General features: G+C 53.9%; 1 protein-coding gene across 1 annotated transcript in view; it reads right to left on the reverse strand.

The window, feature by feature from the left end:
• SEMA4B (semaphorin 4B) overlaps nucleotides 1-16,009 on the reverse strand; it is a 38,160-nt gene extending 22,151 nt beyond the window's left edge. Inside the window, exons 1-3 of the mRNA XM_059371559.1 lie at nucleotides 15,876-16,009; nucleotides 3,422-3,525; nucleotides 2,705-2,929 (exon numbers count right to left, since the gene is read on the reverse strand). Of these exons, the coding sequence (XP_059227542.1) occupies nucleotides 2,705-2,849 (145 nt within the window). The 5' untranslated portion in view covers nucleotides 2,850-2,929; nucleotides 3,422-3,525; nucleotides 15,876-16,009. The remainder of the gene's footprint in view (nucleotides 1-2,704; nucleotides 2,930-3,421; nucleotides 3,526-15,875) is intronic.
• Between the last annotated feature and the right edge of the window lie 637 nt (nucleotides 16,010-16,646).

Genomic DNA, 16,646 nt, shown 5'->3' on the forward strand with positions numbered 1-16,646 from the left:
TGGCCACTGGACGAGAGCACAAATGGGGGTCTCCTCCTTCAACCCCAGGAATCTGCTGCAGATTAACAGCAATGAGGGTTTCCTAGGAAGGACCCCACACATGAACTGCATGCTCTGGTTCCGGAGACATTGTTTCAAGGCCCAGACACAACTCACGGTCCCTGGGCATCCGAGCCGTTGCGGACCTCAGGTGGGAATGCAGCAGGGGAGGAAAAGTGGGGTGCAGTCTCTCCCTCCACGCCTCTCTCCCTGTTCTGTGAAGGAGGGGCTGTGGGCCCTGGTGCCTAGAGTCCTCATGCTCACCTTGGGCCTACCCAGGACAGGCACGCTGCCAGGAACATCTAACAAGCCCCCAAGGATGCGGCAGGAAACTGGCTGTGGCCATGCTCCGAAGGGGAGCCTGTTTCCGCACCAGGGCAGTCCCTACTGGGGCTCCTAGTATCTAGGGCCAGGAGGAAGCCTAGGGAGGCAGCCCTTTGGGCTGGGGTGCATATCAGCGAACCATGGATGTGTGCTCATAAGTTCAGGGTTGGGTGCTGCTAACTATTCCTGGGCTTTGGGGGGAGACTGGAGAAAAAGGCTCCTCTGGGCAGACCCAGTCTCAAGAACACAGCAACAGCTTTGTCTTTTTCTAGGAGCCACAGCTTGGAAAGCAGCATACCGACTGCATTTCTAGGCCCTCCAACTTCTCCAGGGACACCTTTATGCCATGCATCTGTGCCAATCCCAACAGGTGAGCCTGTGTCACAGTCCTCTGTGAGTTTGGATTTTAACATACGGGTCTGGGAGAGGGGGGTGCACAGACATCCAGACCAGATCCCCCACTGACCTGTGCAGGCGACGCCGGTATGTGACAGAGCTTGGCCACAGTCACAGATTTGTGGAAGTGGGCCAGGTCTCAGAGCTATGTGGGTAATCGCCACCAAGTGTTCTAGCTGCTCTTAGGAAGCAGGCCCTCTCGGTTCCCCCTCATGGCTCCCCAGTTCAGCCCTTCGGTTACCCTCTGCGTGGTCCCCGTCCAGTTCCCGAGCTGGACACAAGCTCTGAGGGTTAGCCCAGGGCCATAAATGGAGTCCATCGGAACTTTTGTTCCCATTTCGTCTCCCTCCTCCCAGGGCGAAGGAGGTCTAAGGATAAAAGGAGTTGTGGCCACAACGGAGAAGTGGCAAGGCAGTAGGCCTGGGTCCAGATACACTTGTTTATCCTCACTTAATGAGATGGAGCCCCCAAGGGACTGTGGTCAAACAAACACACCAGCACCACCCCGACCCAAGGCAGTCACCCTGACTCTGTGCAGGATATGCAAGAATGAAGCCTGTGCTTAACACGCAGCAACACCACCAGCTAACACTTACTGAGCGGTTTCTATGTACCAAGCCCTGTCCTAAGGACTTTTCAAACACAAACTAATTTAATCTTCACAACCCTGAGGTAGGTACCATTATTATCCCATTTTAAAGATGAGGAAATAGAGGCCCAGGCAGGGTTCAGTCACTTGCTCAAGGTCACATGGTTACTAAGTGGTGGAGGCAGGATTTGAACCCAGGCCATGCTCTCCCCACAAGTCCTGCAATGTTTCAGACAGGGTTATTCAGGGCCACAAGGAGCCTGGATAATAAGTGCTGATTCGGCTACTCTTCTCTTTTGTACACAGAATGTTTTCAGGAGTAGGGATGCAAAAGAGAGAAGGAAATCTGGTATACTTTCAATATGGAACCTCTAATTTTATTCCAATTCTCCCAGTGTGACAACAAGTTAAAGGGCTTGGATAAACAACATCTCTGAACCCCTTAAAGCCTGTGCCCACAGAACTCACCTAGTTTCATGAAATCGTCAAGACAGCCTTACAGGATACCTACCACTGTGCCCATTCTGCAGATGAGCAAACCATAGCACAGGAAGAAGGGAATTACTTGTCCAGTAGGAGAAATGGCTTGGAATTCCCACCTCTCTAATTTCAAAGACGACTGGGAAAAGCAACAAGATGTAAAGGGGCTGGGAGAGGGGAGAGCCATGAGCACGGTGAGAGACCTCACCAATGAGGACGATACTCCCAGGAGGAGACTCTCCCAGGGCCTAGGAGTCCCACAACAGCCCCCATCCCTGGTATGATCGCTCCCGCCCCGGGAAGGATCCCACCACTCTCGGTCCGGCACTGCGCCGAGAGACCAGGGTGAAGAGCTGGGAGGGAAGATGGGACTCCTGTCCCGCTGCGGCTCGGGCTCGGAGTCCTGCTGCGACTTGCTGGAATACCAGAACCCCAGTGTTTATGGGACTGCAAGCACGGCCCCCTCCACCCCGAGACGCCCTCGGGGGCGGCACCGCGGCTGGCTCTGGTCAGCATCAAAGACAAGCAGATGGGCAGGCGGACCAGCGGGTCGCCAGCCTCGGGGGAGCCCGCCACCGCCGAAAAGGGCACCATACCCAGGGGCGAGCTTGGACGACAGAGCAGGCAAAAGACCCCCCACACACACACCTACTAAAGGAAGGGAAGAAAGGGGCCCGCGGCCCCCCAACTGCCCTCTCCTCTCTCTCCCTCTCCGCAGCGCCCTGAAAGGAGGAAGGGTCCTAATGGACCCCAAGCCTCCCACAGGCCCTCTCGTCCCTCCCTCCTTTGTCACAGCAGCCTCCGCAAGCACCTCCCGGCCGCCTCCCCTCCCCCCGACCCTAGCCCGCGCCCCCGCGGGGTAGTCCCGGCGCTTACCCAGCGGCAGGCTGATCCGAGGGGCGAGCGCCCGAGTCGGCGGCGGCGGCAGGAGCAGCAGGCGCAGCAGGAGCAGCAGGAGCAGCGTCGGCGGCCCGGGAGGCAGCGCGCCCCGCGGGGCGGACGGTCTGCTCCCCCAGCCCATCGCGGAGCTCGGGACAGCAGGGAGCTGCGGCGTCCTCGAGGCTCTGGCTCAGGTGGCTCAACTTGACTCGCGAGCGAGACCTGGGGGTGGGGTAGGGTTAAGAGGGGGGAGGTGCAATTACGTGGGCCGAGGTGGGCGGGACCGAAGGAGGAAGTCCCGCGGCTGGCCCGGCCTCTCCCGCCCCGCCCACCTCCGCGTTCGGGACCCGAGAGGCCGGAGGGGCGTCCGCCGGCTTCGGGAGCTCGGTGCGCGCCTGGAGGGCGCCAAGCCCGGCAACACTGTCGCCGCCGAGAACGAACCCGTCTTTCTTCATCCCCGCCTCTCAGGCGCTCCCCCCTCTCCCCGACCCCTTCCGGCTCCTCTGCGACCACCCTGAGCGCGTGCGGTTGGGAAAACGGGCGGGTCTCTCTCCCTGGGCGCCTCCCGAGGGGCGGCCGTGGGTCTCCATTCTCCCTTTCCAACCCTGCGCGGGTGCTCCTGGCACCCACTTGCCCGTGACCAAAGGAACCGGTGGAGCCCGTGCTGACGAGGCTGGCTGCTCCTGAGTCTCACTTCCGCACGGGTCAACCCACCTTAGGTCTTGCCTGGGCTTCCACTACGGGCTCGGGCTCGGAGTGTGATCCAGGTACCCTGCGGGGTCATCCACGTCTAGAATTCGGTCCACACGAAGCCAAACCTTGGGGGTGGGGGAGTGGGGGGGCAAGATTAGCTTAAGTGGGAACTACCTGTAATGCACCGTCAAGGACGTCTGACCACCTCAGCCTGCACGCTGCGCCGCAGGGAAAGTACTCCCTCAGGCTGGAGTGGAATCCTACGGGCACCCAGCACCCATCCTCCTGGCTCCTAACATCCTCAGGGTTGGGGCTTAGTTCTGCTGAGACTGGGGAGGGGTTGTCATACTGCAGACAGGATCTCCCAGTGGGTCCCTATCAGCATTAAAAAAGCAGAATAGCCTGGGTGGCTCAGTCAGTTAAGCGTCCCCCTTGGGCTCAGGTCATGAAGGGGGTCCTGGGGTCCAGCAGCAGGTGGGGCTCCCTGCTCCCTGCGGAGCCTATTTCTCCCTCTCCCTCTGCTGCTCCCCCTGCTTGTGCTCCTGAGCTCGCTCTCTCAAACGGATATATAAAATCTTAAGGAAAAAAGGCAGAACAGCAAATATCAAAATGCAGTGATCACGGAAGATCAGAAAGTGTTGGTAAACGTGTTTCAACTTTTCCTAAAGGTGCCCAGGAGCGTAGTAAAATGTAATTCTTCCCGTACTTCAAGTCAAAGGTAGTTTGAAAACCTCCGCTAGGTTAGTCATTTCCATGGCACTGGTGATGGTTTCTCCAGAAATTGGCTGGAAAGTTCCTCTTCACCTCCAACGAAAACTAGCCTCCTCAGAGCCACCGCACGTTGCTTTCCCCCACCCCCAGGGCCTGCCACATCCTCTGCCACAGGGCGGCTGTCAGGAGATGGGCACAGCACCCACATGGTTCCAGGTCTCCTTTCCTAGTCAGGCTTCCTCGTGCTCTGTGATTTCTGTACCTCCACCATCCCAACACGCATTTGTGGACACAGTTCAGGCTAGTAGCATCCCCTTTTTTTAAGGCACTGCCAGCACTGGACACAGAATTTACCCAATTATACTCAGGCTTCTGTCTGCAGCCAGGATCTCTGTCCTGAACTCCAGATGGCCTCTACATTTCTACCAGGCTGTCTTGTCCAACAGGCATCTCCTACCCAACATGCCCTACACTAAGCTCCTAATGTTGCCTCTCTTCCTCCCCAAAATGGGTTCCTCCTGTGTGAGCTTTCTCCATCTCATTTAAAGGCAAGTTCTTCTTCAAGCTGCTTAACTACTTGCTTTCATTTCCTCACCTCTGACCCACTAGCAAATCCATAATCTGACCATTGACCACCTCCCAGTGGAGGGGGTGGGGTCACTATCTGTACCCTCTTTCTCCTGGTTACTCCCAAGTTCCTCCTAACTGCTTGCTGCCTCTGCTTCCACCTCAGCTGTCTTGCAATCTGTTCTCAACTCAGCAACCAGAGTCTTTCAAACCCAGTTAAGATCTTGGCACTCCTTTGCTCGAAACCCTCCAAACGTTCCCTGTCTCATTCAGAATAGGAGCCAAAGACTTACAGTGGTGTACAAAGCCCTGTGTCATCCTCACCCCACCGCATTCTCCAGGGCTCTCCCCTCCTTATTCTACTCCAGGCACACCCCTAACAACTCCTCTTAGGACCTTTGTCCTGGCTCCTCCCTCTGCCTGGGGCACTCTTCTCCCAACTAGCCACACGATGGAGTCCCTTGCTTCCTTCAGATCCTTGCTCAAAGATAACCTTCTTGAAGAATCTGAATTTCCACCCATATTCCCCCTTACCCTGAGAAATTTTTTTCAAAGCACTCATCACCTTTGTTGTGGTTTTACATTACTGCTTGAAATCCCCCACCTGCCCCCAGCACCAAGAATGTTCACTGAGGGATTTTTGTGGATTCCGCTAGTGGCCCAAACCTTTTGAACAGTGCCTGGTATTTGACAGACCCTCAGCAAGTACTGGCTACACGAATGAATGAATGAATCAATGAACGAACGAAACCCAAGAGTCATGGAATACTAACGGCTCATGTCAGCTAACTTTTCTGTATCAACTTTGATCTAGTAAAGAGTTCCCCCCAAACCTCAAACTATGCAATTAACATTTTCTTTTTTTTTTAATTAAAGATATTTATTTATTTATTTATTTGATAGACAGAGAGAGATCACAAGTAGGCAGAGAGAGAGGGGGAAGCAGGCTCCCCGCTGAGCAGAGAGCCCGATGTAGGGCTCGATCCCAGGATCCTGAGACCATGACCTGAGCTAAAGGCAGAGGCTTAAACCACTGAGCCACCCAGGCACGCCTGCAATTAACATTTTCAACCTAAGCACAGGACTTCATATTGATCTCCTTTAAATCTGCTAGTTCTGATCTGGATTTCATTCTATTAAGGCCATTTTGAGTATTTATTTTATTATCATAGAATTTGACTTCCCTTCCCAGTTTTGAATCATCAGTAAATTTGGTAATCATTTCTTAGCCTTAATTCGAGTCACTGATAAAAAATATTGGGTGTCAGGGTGCCTGGCTGGCTCAGTCAGTAGAGCGGTGAAGCTCCTGATCTTGGGGTTGCGAGTTCAATCCCCACACTCGGTAAGAGACTTCTTAAAAATAAAATCTTTAAAAAACAAAACAACAACAAAAAAACCCTAGGTGAGCAGACCTAGTATCCACTTTCCAATAAAAGGTACCACGTCTCCTTGGGGAAGGCAAGCCTGGAACACTTTGTTGAGCCAGAAAGCAAGGAAGTAATTAAAGACCAATGGGGTCACATCAAAAGGACATAGGCCCAGCTTGATGACTAAACTTGAGATAATCGGAGATTCAAAAAGCATACTGAAGTAATGGGTTCTAATGCATCAAAATAAAGCAATCCATTAGTCTGCACTGAAACTCAGGAAAACATACAGAGAGAAAGAAAAGAGGTAAAAAAGAAGCTTTTTATAGAAGAATTGTGTCTGATAAATGTAGAAGAAAGAGTAGACTTCAGAAAGTCTGGATTCCAACAAGGGTAACCAGTGGATGCTAAACTGTGTATGAACCGGGGCACCTGAGTGGCTCAGTGGATTAGGCCTTTGCCTTCGGCTCAGGCCATGATCTCAGGGTCCTGGGATTGAGTCCTGCATTGGGCTCTCTGCTCGGCAGGGAGCCTGCTTCCTCCACTCTCTCTCTCTCTCTACCTGCCTCTTCGCATACTTGTGATCTCTGTCAAATAAATAAAGTCTTAAAAAAAAAAATAAAAAATAGGGGCACCTGGGTGGGCTCAGTGGGTTAAGCCACTGCCTTCGGCTCAGGTTATGATCTCAGGGTCCTGGGATCGAGTCCCGCATCGGGCTCTCTGCTCAGCAGCGAGCCTGCTTCCTCTGCCTGCCTCTTCCTACCTGTGATCTCTGTCTAATAAATAAATAAAATCTTTAAAAAAAATTAAAAATAATAATAAACCGTATATGAACAAGGCCTCAAAGTTTGTCCTACAAGTGACTTACTAATGACCAAAAGGAAAATGTATCTCTGGGGAAGAACTCCAGCAGCCACCACCTTAACCAAGTGGTCCAAAGGAGCATCACAAGGAGCACCCCAGTAGCTCAGTCAGTTAAGCTTCTGCCTTTGGCTCAGGTCACCATCCCAGGGTCCTTAGATCGAGCCCTGTGTGGGGCTCTCCCTGCTTGGCAGGGAGTCTCCTTCTTCCTCTCTTTCTCTCAAATAACCAAATGAAATCTTAAAATAATAATAATAATAATAATAATAATAATAAAGTAGCATTACCAGTAATACGACTGCCTGATGCATTTAGCTCCTGGTATGATGCAATTATGAAACACACAACATCGGTCCTTGGAGCACTTCTGGCGAAAGTGTTTAACCCAGATCTAACGATAAAGACACAGATACCTCCAGCATTCTGTAAAGGCAGCTAGCCTGGACTCATCACAATGCTCAATCCCATAAAAGATAAAAAAGACAAGGGGACTATTTTAGGTCAAGAAACGAAAGAGACATGATCATCAGATGAAATATGTGAACACCGATAGAATCTTGAAAGGAAAGAAAAGCAAGCCTTTCAGAATTGGGGAAAATGTTGCGAAGCCCTGTGCCCCAGGTATCGTGGCCCCAGGTATCAGGTATGTGGCGCTAGGGCTCATTTTCTTTGGTATGCTAATGGCACTGTGGTTTTAGGGGAATGTTCTCATCCTTCAGGGATGCCTGCTGAAGTCTGTGGAAGTGAAGCTGTCTGGTCTGCAACCTACTTACAAATGATTCAGCAAAAATAAGTGCGTGTGTGTGTGTGTGTGTGTGTGTGTGTGTGTGTGTGTTAGGGTGTGACTGTCACCAAATTTTAACAATCAGTTGATATAGAAAAGTTCCAGGTGTTTTCTAGGAGTGTTCTCTAAGTTTTGGGTGGGGGGGGTTGGGTAAGACGGGGGCCAAAAGCAAAGCCCAGGGCCACTAGAGACCTCTACCAGGGTAGGAACTGATCAATCTTCTTTGTATGTTAGACCACCAGCTACATGTCCTTTGACCTGCACTCCTGAAGCCCACATTTCTCCATATCGTCCACAAGAATATTAGGAAGCAAGTGCAAGAAATCTTGTTGGAATCAAGTTGCTAGCTCCGCATTTCCTTTCCGCCTCTGCACACCGCTCTCACCCGGGAAGGTGCCTGGGGAGTGGCACGTGCTCGGTCATCGGCGGTGCAGAGCCCGGCTCTCTCCATCGACCAGCTCCCCAAACGGCGGCAGGGCTGGCCGTGCCCTCGTGTCTTGGCAACACTCAGGTTGTCTGGCCGCTCTCTGCTTATCCCCGAGGAGAGGAGGCAGCGGCTGGGGCGGCCTCGCCTGGTGGTTAATTATACCCCTTTCACGGCTGCTCGAACGCTTCAAGTATGTCTTACGCCAAATGGGTAGTGAGCGTCTTGGGGACAGTGACTAGTCGTATCTCCGGAACCCCTGCTGCCCAGTGCGGTACTCTGGCAGGGCTGACAGAAAGAGGGCCCCGACTGCTGGCCCGGAGGAGTACCCTCCCACCCACGCCCCCCGCATAGCATTTTCAGCCCTCGTGGGCTCCTCGGTCTTCCGCTGGCGTGTCATTTGTTCTCCCCAGACTGGAAAAACACAAGAGGATGACTGGCTACGAGAAACCTCATTTGAGCTCACTTCCTGTGGGCTAACGCATGGTTCCCAAGCCAACGCTGTGTCTCCTGCTCCCCTTTGCCACTCTTGGATGTCAGCAAGTCTCTCTGAGCCAGAACATCGGGGTCTATAAAGAGCTCAGGGGCAGGGCGCCTGGGTGGCTCAGTGGGTTAAGCCGCTGCCTTCGGCTCAGGTCATGATCTCGGGGTCCTGGGATCGAGTCCTGCATCGGGCTCTCTGCTCAGCAGGGAGCCTGCTTCCCTCTCTCTCTCTCTGCCTGCCTCTCCGTCTACTTGTGATTTCTCTCTGTCAAATAAATAAATAAATAAATCTTTAAAAAAAAAAAAAAAAAAAAGAGCTCAGGGGCAGCATAAAAAGAGAAAAGCAACGGTCTGTGCCCCCAGCCAGCAAGATGAAGTCGTCAAGCCTGGCCCTCTCTTTCCCCGTCCACGATGACACAGTCTTGCCCTTCCCATCCTGCCCCGGGGCCCTTCTCTCTCTCTCTCCATCTCTCCTTCCCAAGTCTCTTATTTTCTCTCCCTCTCTCTGGCACACAGACACACACACACATATAAGACAAAAACACATGAATAAGAGGTAAAATGTACATAAGAATATACAGAAAGGGGCCAAATGAAACTTCGTGATGGTGAGAGATGTTTGGACGAGATGCCTAGGATGGCAGAGAAGGAAACTTTAGGGATCACCAGAATATTCTCTATCTTGATCTGGGTGTTGGTTTCAGAAGTGTGTACAAATGCTAACAGGTTTGGAGCTGTACACTTAAGATCTGTGCATTTTCCTGTATGTAGATTCATATTTTATATCTGTCATCATGGGAAAAACAAAAAACAAAGAAGCCAAAAGTTAAAAAAAAAAAAAGAACAACAGAAACACCTCACCTGTAGGATCAGGTGGGAGAAGAACTATAGGGGCACCTGGGTGGCTCAGCTGATTAATTGTCTGACTCTGGATTTTGGCTCTGGTCATTATCTGAGGGTCACGAGATCGAGTCCTGAGTCTGGCTCCAGGCTCAGCACAGAATCTGCAGGGGACGCTCTCTCTCCCCCTCTGCCCTTCCCCCCATTCACACTCTATCTAGATAAAAATCTTATTTTGTTGTTGTTTTTTTAACATTTTATTCACTTGAGGGGTGCCTGGGTGGCTCAGTGGGTTAAGCCTCTGCCTCCGACTTGGGTCATGATCCCAGGGTTCTGGGATCGAGCCCCGCGTCGGGCTCTCTGCTCAGCGGGGAGCCTGCTTCCCTTCCTCTCTCTCTGCCTGTATATCTGCCTACTTGTGATTTCTGTCTGTCAAATAAATAAATAAAATCTTAAAAAAAAAATTTATTCACTCGAGAGAGAGGGCATGAGCAGGGGGAGGTGCAAAAGGAGAGGGAGAAGCAGACTCCCAGCTGAGCCAGGAGCCTGACATCGGGGCTCGATCCCAGGACCCAGAGATCATGACCCGAGCCAAAGGCAGATGCTTAACCATCTGAGGCACCCAGGACCCCAAGATAAATAAAGTCTTTAAAAAAAACACACACACACACACACACACACACAAAACATCTACAGAAGAGGGAGAAAATGAAGAGAAGAGGCTAGAAGAGAAAAAAGAAAAAAAAGGGAAGCAAGGGCAAAAATATAAAGCAAACAAACTCGTGCATCCACTGCCTCTCTAGCCTGCTTAGCACAAAGGAGAACGGCAGCGGACCTGGGCACAGGGCAGATGCTGGCAGTGGCATGGTCAGGACACAGCCAGCTTCCCAAGCAATCAATATTCATTAATCATCTATAGGTACAGGCTCTGGCCAGGTGCAGGCTGGCCCGTCCTTGGGCACGGATGGCTCAGGCCGGACGTCCCCCAGCCAGGCCTGCCCGCTTTCATTCCCACCCAGGGCAACCTTGCTTTCCAGCTCCCACAATTCTACCCCGGGAGTCACTGCTTTGTTTGTTGGCCCTGGGGGAGGGGCCTCCTGCCAAGCCTAGTGGAGCCTAAACCCAGAGGTCCTATCTACCCCCTCCACGCCCCCACCTCCCCCGAGTGGCACCGGGCTCCTCCCCGTCCCCGGCTCTGCTGGCAGGCTGCCTGGTCAGGCCTCAGACACACACTGGCTGCGGCCCAGCTCCCAGGGCCTTGGCCCCCTGCCACCATCCCCTTGTAGCCCCGGGCCCTCCTCTGATGCCAACCTGCAGCTGCAGCTCCCCCACCCCATCCCCTGGCCGGGGCACTGCTGGTGTCTCCTCCCCCGGGGCTGGGCAGCGGCTGGGCTTCGGCATCGATACATTTTGATGAGGAAGCGACACCAGCTGGCACACCCTGTGTGTGCTTTTAAATCAGCCAATGACTTCCAGATCCTGGGGGCTGGGAGCTTCCTGGGGCAGCGCCCTCCACTCACGGGGCCAGCACCAACATGGCCTTCAGGCCTCATAGGCAGCTTTTCACCAGAGTCTGGCAATACGTGAAATGGTCTCATCTCCGACCCCCACTCTGTTCTGAGCCCTCCCCCGGGCCCAGGGTTTCTGGCTCTGGCAGGTGGTAGCATCCAGGGACAAAGCACGCCAATTCTTCTGCTCAAACTATCTTAGCACCATCCGTTACTTGTGGGCTGTGAGCCAGCCACATGATGTCCCTGGGCCTCAAGCTTCCTCATCTGTGAGATGGGAACACCAGCAGTCCTTCCATGGGCTGAGCAGAACAGAGAAGAGCCCCCGACATCCGAGGACTGGCGGTGAGGCCCTCCGTGAGCACGCCCCGAGCTGGCCTCCCCTATCTGCAAGTTGCCACGACCTGACCTCAGTAACTCTTAGCCGTCTTATGTGCCCAGCCCCAGGACCCCCTTTTGGCCTCTTCCCTCGGGTTCAGCTGCCCCCTGCAAGCCCGGTGCTGAGTCTGCGACTCTCCAGGGGAGACGGAACCAGCCCGCCCAGCCCGGGCCCTGGCTGCGCCTGCTGTGGCCAATAGCCTGCCACCTGCTCCAGTGCCAGCCCTGCTGGGGCCTGTTGGGGCCTGAGTTGGCCACTCCCTGGGAGGGGATCCCCCTGCCCCACGGGGCTGTGGTGCAACCAGCAAGGCCCAACCTGTCCCAGGCCTGACAGGGTAGAACATGAAGTTACCACTGTCACTCCCCTGCCCCGAACACCAGTTTGGCGGGGGGTGGGGGGTGGGGGGGTGGCTGTCTGCCTGGGCCTGCAGGCCTGCTCACAGGGGGGACCTCGGGGGTCTGGGGAGTTGGTCTGGCTGATGCTTGGCACCTGCCACCCAGAAGAGGCACAGTGACTGCTCAGGGACTGTCCTTCTCTGATACCAGGACATCTGTCACGGGTGGGAGGCAGGTGTTCTAAGGATCTAGGAAAATTTGGGTTTCCATTTTGGCTTATCAAGCGTGAGGCCCTTCCCTTCCCAAGATCCCAAGAAATCAGCACTCCGTTTCCCCCTTTGCCACTAGGTTTTTCCTCCTTGAACCCCACTCTGAGCTGCTGACTCCTCGCCACTGCCCCATGAAGGGAAAGGTGGCCCAGGTTGGGGCCCCTCCTCCACCCATGAACTAACCTCCTTTCCAGAAGCCCAAGATGTCCCCTTCCCAAAGATGAGGGGCTCGCTGATCCCTATAGTTTCCTGGTCACCTCAGTCACCTGGGGGCTGCCACTCTTTCTCCCAGCGAGATGACCTTGCTCTTGGTTCCGGTGCTTCCTAGAGTGGGCCAAGGGTGCTGGGGGATCGCCAGGCAGTTTCCACGGACTTCCTGCCCCTCCAAAGACGGAATTTGGGCCCTGTTTGCTGTAGTGGAGGTAGGTGTCCCCACCTGCCACACCCGAAAGCAGTGGTATCAAGAGATAACACTCACAGAGCTGGCATGGTGACACCAAAGATCTGTGCTTGGACAATTATCTTGCACACCAGGCATCCTGGCCCAGGACTCCTGGCAGCACCACTGATGCCAGGGATGAAGCACTGAGCCTGAGGACACTATGAGGCTCCATGGGGGTCCCACTTGTTGCTAGAAGAGAAGGGGCTCTAAGGGGCCTGGGACTGGGCCCTGGACCACCCAGCTGCATAGGCAGAGCTCCAGCTCCCCCCTGCTGTAGTCTCTGCAGGGACCCCATAAACCCCCTGAATGAGAGCAGGCCCACCTTGCTGTTCCTAGCCTCTTCCTCTCTGAATTCTGCCTTAGTTCTCTCATGACAGTCTATACGCAACAAGGGTGGGCTTCAGGGGAGCCGTGAACCCTAAGAATGGTATATCGCCTCTGGTGAGAGAGATCAGAGCTTTCATCTGATTTCAAAAAGAACACTATTCCCTTCCCCCTATTTAAAAAAAAAAAAAGGTGGGGCGCCTGGGTGGCTCAGTGGCTTAAGCCTCTGCCTTTGGCTGAGGTCATGATCTCAGGGTCTGGGATGCAACCCCACATCCGGTTCTCTGCTCAGCAGGGAGCCTGCTTCCCCCACCCCTGCCCCTCTCTGCCTGCTTCTCTGCCTACTTGTGATCTCTGTCAAATAAATAAATAAAATCTTAAATAGAAAAAAGGTAAAGAACCGTTTCTTGAAGGTGTGCTTATCTGCAGACACAGGTACCTTTCACAATTACCTTAGCAGGTAAAAAGAAGTATCTTATTTTGGAGTAGTTTTATAACCATGACATGAATCCCCTGGCAAACGATTTCTCTGAAAGCAAAGTTGACACCTGTAAGGCTATTACTGAATACTTACTCCTCATTGAGGCAGGCACTGTGATGAGCTTTTTCTTTTCTTTTTCTTTTTTAAGATTTTATTTCTTTATTTGACAGAGAGAGATCACAAGTAGGCAGAGAGGCAGGCAGAGAGAGAGGAGGAAGCAGGCTCCCTGTGGAGCAGACAGCCCAATGTGGGGCTCAATCCCAGGACCCTGAGATCATGACCTGAGCCAAAGGCAGAGGCTTAACCCACTGAGCCACCCAGGCGCCCCTGTGATGAGCTTTTTCTGTTCAATCGTTCATGGAATTCTCACGACAGATTATCATATCCCCACTCCCGAGATGAGAAACTGGGGCAGGGAGAGGTTCAGGGACCTCCTTAACGTCACACAAGTGGGAAGTCAGGAGCAGCACCAGAACCCGGATCTGACTCCAGAACCTAGAGTCAGAATTTGAAGCAGGGTTTTTGTCTGAACTTACAGCCATCCTCCTCTTGATCACATAAACTGCTGTCCCTTTCCTTACTTCCTTTCTCTTCTCCCCCCTTTTCCCTCCCTCTTTCCTTCCCTTCCTTCCTTTTTTCATCCCCTCAACAGACATTTCTTGTGCACATAGGACCTTGTAAGCCCTGCCGAAACAGAAGGAAACTGATAGGTCGCTGCCTTCATAGAGTTTACAGTTTATCAGGATCCCTAAAACTCTTCTTTCCAGAGAATCCCCACCCCGGTTCACATTTGTCTAGACACTTCCACTCACTCATTCCTTTGTCTCCCAACAAAGGTACCGGCCAGGGCCCCCTTGGCAGAGCCCCAGAAGTGCTCCCAGGCAGTGCAGGCTAGACTCATGCTGTTTTCAGCTGATTTCCGGAGCCCTTCCTCTGGGCTCCTGCTGCTCTGTGCTCAGATTTCCATTAAGGACCGCATTGTGCTCTAGTGAAATGCTCATTTACACATCACATCCCTCTCTGGCCGTCTCTTTTACAAGCTTCTTGAGTGTAGGGACCAGGCCTTGCCTAACACAGGTTTTTTTTTTTTTTTTTTTTTTTTTTTTTTTTTAAAGATTTTATTTATTTATTTGACAGAGAGAAATCACAAGTAGGCAGAGAGCCAGGCAGAGAGAGAGAGAGAGAGGAGGAAGCAGGCTCCCTGCCGAGCAGAGAGCCCGATGCGGGACTCGATCCCAGGACCCTGAGATCATGACCTGAGCCGAAGGCAGCGGCTTAACCACTGAGCCACCCAGGCGCCCCTAACACAGGTTTTTAATCTTCTGCCCCAGTCAGAGGTTGGAAACAGTGGGTACCCAGTAAATGTTTAATAAACGAATACGTGAGTTTTCTGCTCTAGTTGACTGGCTTGAATCATTTTCCAAATGATTCATTCAAGTGTTCCTTCCTGGATCTCTCTTCCCAACTCCCTCTTAACCTTTTCAAAGCAAAAGGCACCTTACTGATGTGGGAAGTCCCACTTCCCTGCTTTAGGGCAGCCAAAGGGTTTCTTGCTCAGTCTGAACAGATTTGTTGGCTTCAGAAGAAACGGTATTTTGGAGAGCTGCTGAATGTGCAGCTCCCGGGGATTTATTTAAGGCAGTCCTTTCAGATGCTACATTAAAGCAAGCCCCAAGGCACAGGACCTACGCACGAGGGAGAGCAGCTCTTTCAGCTCTCCCCAACGCTCCAGCCTCCATGGCCCATCTTCAGGTCACCTGTTGCCAGTGTCCCATCTTCAGATCACCTGACACCAAAAGCTTGAGCCCTAGGGTTGGTTGCTAGGGATCTTACCCAGACTTCCCTGAGCTTCAGTAAAATAACCACCAAAGGCAAAAGCCATAGCCTACAAGTCGGGTTACTAGCTTCAACCCACTGTCATCTTGGGAAGTAATTTAACTTCTCTGGGTCCAGTTTCTCTTATGAAAGTGAGAAGGTGTTACTAGGCAGATTACTAAACCTCTTCCAGTTCTTAAGCATCAACAAAAAAAACACAATTTTTAAAAACTTACACGCTTCCCCGTTCTTGTGGCATTTGACACTTAAAAGAATCCTGTGATTCGTAAGTCAAATTACCTACTCACAATCAGGTTCAGAAATGTGAGCAGAGGGTTGATGACCTTCCGGGGGGGCGGGGGGCGGGGGGTAGGTGCGGGGCTTCTGAGTCTTTTGGCAAGACCAGAACGACTCCAGAGCGGCCACTAGATTAGTCTCATTTCCAGGATCCCAATGTCTTTCCTTTCTAACCCCTACATCCACGTGTCACTCAGAAACAGCCAAGACAAAAGCCTAATTCAAAGGCCACACCACATTCCGAGGAAGGGCCCAGGCTTCTTCCAAATCCCAAATGATCTCCCTCCCGGGCCAGGATTCCTGACCCTCTCTCCATTCCGGATTTGGGAGTAGGGAGTTTAAGGCACCGCTAAAAGAACTCCGCGCAGGGGCCCCGGGTGGCCTAGGGAACGGGGGCCCAGCCTCCCGCGCTGCCATGGCAACCAGCTCCCCGAGTGGCTGGCGCCGGTGCCCATCAGAGCGCGCAGGTGGCGCCCTCTCGGGAGAGGGGCCCGGCGGGAAGCGGGGGCGGCGGCGGCCGCGGCTGCCTCGCCCTCGTCCGCCCCCTCCCGGGGCCGTGGCTCCCGGACGCCCTGCCCCCGCACCTACCTGCGAGGGTCACGGCCCCCGCGCGACCACAGCCCACGGCAGGGCCACCTCTGCGGCGCGGCTCCTCTTCCCGGACCGCCCCCAGGCTCGCCCCGCCTGCCTGGCGGGCCCGGCGCGCTCCCGGGGGACGCAGAGTGTCCCCGCGAACACCCTCCGTCGCGCGCGGCGTCCCCGGAAATGCGGGCTCGCGGCCAAGCCCCGCCCCGCCCCGCCCCTGTTTATGGGAACTGTCCGGTGGCGCCCGCGGGCTCGCCCGCCGCCCAGCGGGGCCTCGCCACTGCCACCAGCCCCGGGCGGCGGCGGTCACTCCGCGCTCGCGGCTGTGCCCGCCTCCCCGAGTCGGGACCTGGCCCCACGACGGCCGCGGGGTCTGCGGGGCTGCGCCCTCCCTGACCTTGGGAGGCCCGGCCTCGCGTGTCCTGGGTCCTATAGGGGATAGGCTCTGCCGCTGGAACCGGCGGGTTAGGGGTGGAGTCCTGCCGAGATCTACTGCCACCTAACTGGCTGTGTTACCTCGGGCGGGCTCCTTCCCCTCTCTGAGCCTCCAGTTTCTTATCTGCGAAGTGGGCATCGGAACAGTAGGACCTCACAGCGTTGTGGTGAGAAATGCAATTATGAAGGCACACAACTGGCACATGGTCAGCTCTCAATAATGGCAGTATTGTTTGCAGTAAGAGGCAAGGGAGAGCCGAGCTCAGAGCCACCCTCCACGAAACCACCCACGTCTCCGCCCGCGGTAAATACTGCTCGCCGCGCCCCTTTAACCAGCGA

This window comes from Mustela nigripes, chromosome 13, assembly GCF_022355385.1.
Source record: "Mustela nigripes isolate SB6536 chromosome 13, MUSNIG.SB6536, whole genome shotgun sequence".
Lineage (NCBI taxonomy): Eukaryota > Metazoa > Chordata > Mammalia > Carnivora > Mustelidae > Mustela > Mustela nigripes.